The sequence below is a fragment of the Brachyistius frenatus genome, unplaced genomic scaffold (genome assembly GCF_029030835.1).
Source record: "Brachyistius frenatus isolate BFR_SWC_R1_liver_20210118 unplaced genomic scaffold, ASM2903083v1 Contig_51, whole genome shotgun sequence".
Lineage (NCBI taxonomy): Eukaryota > Metazoa > Chordata > Actinopteri > Embiotocidae > Brachyistius > Brachyistius frenatus.
The window spans coordinates 613-6,712 of record NW_027210650.1 but is presented as its reverse complement, the minus strand read 5'-3'; the positions used below and the strand labels follow the sequence as shown (position 1 = coordinate 6,712).

The 6,100-nt window shown below is 43.6% G+C and overlaps 1 protein-coding gene across 1 annotated transcript; it reads right to left on the bottom strand.

The window, feature by feature from the left end:
* Nucleotides 1-1,826: 1,826 nt before the first annotated feature.
* On the bottom strand, nt 1,827-3,520 carry ccr10 (chemokine (C-C motif) receptor 10). Its single transcript, XM_069704686.1, has one exon. It carries the CDS (start codon nt 3,497-3,499, stop codon nt 2,363-2,365), a length of 1,137 nt encoding a protein of 378 aa, XP_069560787.1. The 5' UTR covers nt 3,500-3,520; the 3' UTR covers nt 1,827-2,362.
* Nucleotides 3,521-6,100: the final 2,580 nt, after the last annotated feature.

Here is a 6,100-nt window from a genome sequence, read left to right as displayed (position 1 = left end):
ATTTATGCAACGAACTGCAAAATTTAAAAGACTAGAAGCTGAAGAAATTAATCAGCAGCTTTTTCGAAGAAAAAATCTGAATATTCATTGAAGTTTTTTTGTCTCATGTCATATCTTATTTGATTTTATGGATGGAAAATAAAAAAAAATTTAAAAAAAAAAGGGAGATTCCCATTCCTGTGAAGCCGTACTGCATCAGCTGCGACTGTTTTAAAGTCAGACCGGTGAACAGGGCCTCTGCAGTAGACTGACATCTAGTGGTGAAAAGGTGGCGTTACAGCAGCTTTTTTTTTCTTTTTTTTTCTCAACAAAATTACATTGAAGTTAACATAAGGAAACGCTGCAAATTTCGATATATTTGGATTATTTTGTTTAAAAATGACTTTTAATGAGTGTTTCTTACTGAATAATTAATCAAATCATCAACTAGATTGCAGCTTTATGAGGCTGCATGCAAGCAAACACGCATCCATTGTATCTCCACATAACATTTACATTCATTTATTAAGTTTTCTTTATATATTAAAGTTCACTAAATAGAAAAAAAAACATTTGCAAGGTTCCACTGTTCCTCAACTCTTATAGTATAGTGTTTGTGATATAGAGCTGCAGCTCACACGTCTGCAGAGAGATGGGCACTAAAACCACCAACCAGCCTCTCTGCAGAACAAGTGCATGTTGGGTAAATTTTTTTAAACGTTGACGCATCGAGAGACTGAGATGGTTTTAATGTACATGGATGCATTAAAATACTGCAGCATGATGGTTAACACAAACGTAAATGAGTGTAACATGTAGTGTGTGTGTGTTTGTATTACTGACCTTGTGGGGACATAAACCCATTTATTCAGGTCACGTTCCCATTACAAAATTTTTTTGACATTTTACTATGAAGTTTGGTTTGAGGTGAGAGTAGAGCGGCAGGTTGTGGTTAGAGTGAAGACCAGTCTGCAGGAAATGAATGCAAGTCAATGTAAAGTTCTCTGAAGTGATGGAAACAAAACGGCCGTGTGATTGCAGAGGGTGTATAACATAAAGATTTTAACATGTACAGCATATATACTTCCTATTTTAAGGATCAAATCTTCAGAGACTGTACCAACATTAACAACAAATAATAAACTCCAATGCAACACGTCATGTTTTAGTCAAACTATAATTTGCAGCCAAGAAAAATAATCTATCATCTGATTGGAGTTTAATGTTACAGACTGCTGCAGATTAAAAAAAATAAAAGCAGCGTCAAGGCGACTGCCTGGAAACCAATAAATATGAAGAACCAAGTGTAAAAACTCAAAATGTGTTCACTTGACAACAACTCCTGACACGAAGCTTCATGATGAGCCACTGGATGAGAACCTTCAGCAGAATTTGAGTTGCTTGCTCGTGCTTCCTTTCAGAGATATTGTGGTCCGAGTTGGGAAATCCCAACACGAGTCTGAGCGTCTGTTTTTCTGTCATCTGCTTCCTGATAAACAACTCCGGACCAAACAAAGTGACCAAAACGTTTGTTTCCGGTTTTTTTCGGCCACCGTGACCAACGATGACTCGGACTTGTCGTCAAACCACAAGACTTTCAGAGAGCCGTCGGAAACGTTTCTGCAGCAACGACTTCCGTTTGATTTAGATATTTGCTCATTTTAAGACACGATGACGATCGTACTGAGTCGTCGATGACACGTCCCGTCAAAGTAAAAAATAAATAAGAAAAAGGGATCAAATATAAGTTTAAACCTAAGTTTCTCTTTCTGAAACTTTTAGACAAAATATTTTGACCATAACTAATCCGACTCACTTTTTTTATGTAAAATATTTTGGCCCGGACATTTTTCATTTAATTCAATGCAATTTTATTTGTACAATGGTTCTGATACACTTTACAAACACAAAAAAATGCAATAAAATACAGGAAATATTACAACAATAAAAAAACCAACAAATCTCATTAAAATATTAACAGCAAATCTTTCAAACATGTAGAAGCGAGGAACGGCTGCACGGCAGGAGAGAGAGCGCATCGACGGGGCGGTCCGTTCAGTCCGCCATCTCTGTAGTCTTTTACAAGAGAAGGTAGAGAACGAGTCGGCCTCCCGAACCGAGCTGGAGATTTCTGCTTTTTGGATTTGGAGCGGCGCCTCGGTCGTGAAGAGGTTCGTACGCTCGGATGAATTTCTCAGCGTCACAGGACGTTCCTGAATTTGGCGACATGGCGGAGATCGAAAAGAAGCAGTCAAGAGAGATTTGCTTGATGTGGGTGCGGAAGGTTAAATCCCGGTCGAGGTTCCTGACAGTCGGTACTGGAAGAAGCTTCCGAGTTGTTTGGCTTCTTCTTCCCGTTAAATAAAAGAAAGCGCCGAATCGTCTATTTGCTTCCCAGAAACCGAAACTTGACGAACGGCGCCGCGTCGTCGCCGCCGCGTTCGGGAGATGTCGGGGAGCAGGCCGAGGCCACGGAGAAGCCCGGAGGGGAGGTGGAGCTCACCGCCTGCGCCCCCAGCAGGGCGCCGCACAGGCAGCCCGAATCGCGCACGAGCCTCAGCACGTCGCTACGGAAACGCACGCCGACCAGCGCGTACAGGACGGGGTTGAGGCAGCAGCGGGCGTACGCCAGCGTGCAGGTGGTGTACTCCAGCAGGAGGTCGCAGCGCTGAACCGCCATCTTGCGAGACAGCACCACCGTGTACGGCAGCTGGAACAGCAGGAAGACCAGCACCAGCGCCACCATCAGCTTCAGGGTGCGCTGCCGGTGCCACTGCTTCCCCCGCCGGTGGGCGTGGCCTTCCCAGAGCACCCGGGCGATGGAAGCGTAGCACGTCACCATGACGAAGAGGGACAGGCAGAAGACGCCGATGATGGCGCCGTTGGTGGCCATCCTGACCCGACCGCTCTTCTGCATGCCGCAGTAGGCGTCCTCGCCGGACCCCGACACCCCGGAGAAGAGGATTTCCGGCAGGCTGAGGAGCACCGCGACGAGCCACACCGCGACGGCCGCCACCTTCCCGCCCGCCAGTATCTGACTGCGCAGCCGCAGCATCTCCTGCGCTCGCGCCACCACCATGTAGCGGTCGACGCTGATGCAGGCGAGCAGCAGCAGCCCGCTGTACGTGTTGACGGCGTAGCACGCCCGCGTGGCCTTGCACAGCCACACGGGGAACATCCAGCCCCGGTGGGTTTCGGCGGCCTGGAGCGGCAGCGTGAGGAGGAGGAGGAGGTCGGCCAGCGCCAGGTGGAACAGGAAGACGTCGGTCACGGAGCGCAGCCGCAGGCGGCGGTAGAGGGCGAAGGTGGCGATCACCAGGCAGTTCCCCGTCACGCCGAGCAGGAAGACGATGCAGAAGACGCACGTCTGGAAGGTCTTGATGGTGCGGTCCTGCTGCTCGTCGGGCTCGCACCAGTCCGACAACGAGTCGTAGTCGACGGACTCCGTGGCTTTGCTCGCGTTCCACGTCAAGTAGTCGCCGTAGTCGTAGGTGTGGTTGTCATGGATACCGTCATCCATCGCTGGCGGGGAATGAAGGGAACACAGTGAGAACGAAGAATCACTGAAATACAGAAACGCAACCGTCTCTGTAATTTTACATTTTTGCGTCAACAATTGAGCTCGTTGTTATTTTAAACTCGTAAGAAAACAATGAATTCAACTTTGGAGATCTGAAACACGTCCGTCTGTCTTTTAGTAAAACTAACTACTGGATAGGTCGGATTAAATTGGGTAAAGACATGTCACCTCTTCGTCTAGCGCCACCATCAGGTCAGAATTTAATTTTGTTTCTATACTTTAGTTTGTTTATTTACCTGTGACATAAATGATATCTGTACTGCTAATTAGCAAATGTCAGTGTATTATTACAATAAATGAAATGAAACTGTGGTTGAGTATTGGTTATTGTTTTAAAGGAGAGCAGCGTGACTCACTTTAAAATCTAAACATTTTAATTCGACTCCACGGACCTTTGTGGATCGCAGACTTCCCCTCTTTCTCTCTTTGGTAGAAGTTTTGAGTTTTAACATTTTATCAGGAAGTCCAAAAGCTAACAAGATGTACTTTTACTTTATAACTACTTCTGCTTTTCTTTTCTTTTTTACAGCTAATGAATTGTTGAGAATATCTTCCAATTATTCTCTGGTTATATCTTGAGAGCAGTAACTGTATTTGAACTTTCCCCACGTTTTGACTTGATTTAAAAAAAAAATTCATTTAATTTAAAATCTCGAGTTACTGAAAGCAGTCAGTTTGGGCACATTTCAAACTTCCTGTAAGTGGAGTTGACGTGCCTGTAATGAATATCATAAGTCATTCTGGGCTTCTGCAACAAGCGCTGCAGTGAGACCGGCGGCGAGGGCTTTAATTATTTGTTCCAAAACATGTTCTGTTCACATAAAGAGTTGGGTTGATTTTTTTTTTTTTAGGGGAATTTCTGCCCTTTATGATATCAGGAAACACCAGATCTCTCACAACCAGGTATCTCGCCTCGGTTTGACTGAGCATTTATGATATTTTAGTCACGAGGCGGCGGGTTGCGTGCAACTGGCAGCGGGTCGTTGGCAAAGGGGAAACCGTGGGCAGCTTGAAGGTCGACAGATCAGTCAGTGTCGCGTGCGAACAACCCTTGAAAGGCAGTTTCCACATTCACCTATTATCATTTCATCTTCTCACTGTGTCACTGTCACAATACTGAGGCGCAGCACAATATTAAAGTCGGCTCTTTTCTTTCTGTATTAACTCGTGTATTTGATGGTCGGGACGTACGTGAAGGAGATCCTGTAAAAGGTAAGCGGAAGAGCAGTTTGAGTGTTTATCGAATATTCGTTTATTTGTTAGAAGTAATTATTCTTGACGGTGAGACGAAAAGCGATTTATTGCGTTTGTAGTTTTCCTACTTTTGAAAAGATGGCAATGACTCGTATTGAATGGAGAAATAATTGACCGTATCTTATTGTTTTAATACAGACTCGGCTAACGCGGGAAGTCGCGTTTTTTGAGTTGCGTTAAATACGAGGTTATTTATTTACACATAAAATCTACTACTTTAAGTAAAAAAAAAAAAACGTGTATAAATATAACAAAACAATAGGTGAAATATTTGTTGGTATTTACGGCTCAGGTAGCCGATAGAAAAAGGAAATATCTCTATAAATACTTCTTCGTGTGCAATTTTAAGTTTTAAATGAAAATTTTGATCATGCTAATAACAATACTTTGCGTGTCACCAATTCTTCTTCTTCTCTGGCTTTGACTCATCCGTCTCTTCACGCTGCCTTTGATGATTTCCTGATATCTGTCTTTGTCTCATTATAATGTAAATGCACACAAGAGAATATTATATCATCGTCTCCACAACTACTTTATCTGGTTGATGTAAATTTCACACTTTGATTGAATCTACAAAACAAAGACAGAAGAATCTGGCAGCTTTTTAAGCACCTAAAATTAAAATATTAAATAAGGGTTTTGTGTATTTTATAAAAAAAATAATTTACATATTTTGCTGTACATATGGGCCTCCAGGTTTCTACTCCAGTAAAAGAAAAAAGTCACGATAATAAGTTACGCTTTTTTTTTTTTTAAAGTGGGAAGAGCGACGTTTTTGACGACTTTAACCTCCGAGCAGCGAAACGGCTTTTTCCTCATCTGAATTTGTATGTTTGATGATGGGTTTTTGTTCTTTAGATGGCGCCGCGCTAGCGGCAGCCTGTCGCAGCAGCTCCCCTCCCCTTGTTATTAGTATTTTAAACCTTTCTTCTCTCTTCGGAGTTGTTTTTGTTTTTTTCTTTCTCTCGTGTTCAGTTAACGGACCGTAATGGACCGTAATTTTTCCACGTTTCTGGCTGGGGGCTCTGTTATTGTTTACTCGCGTGATGAGCTGATCGTGCTAAGTAGCCCTCGACTGCTGCTGCCCGGAGCGAGGCCTGAGATCCCCGTTGAACTTCGGAGAAGACGGCGGGGTTGCAGAGCCGGAGCTAAGCTGAAGGCGGAAAGGTAGGTAGGTAGGTAGGTATATACTTTATTAATCCCCGAGGGGAAATTTTTTCGCCACAACAGCATACATATAGGAGCAATAATAGAAACAATAGAATAAAATAATAATATAATAGAATA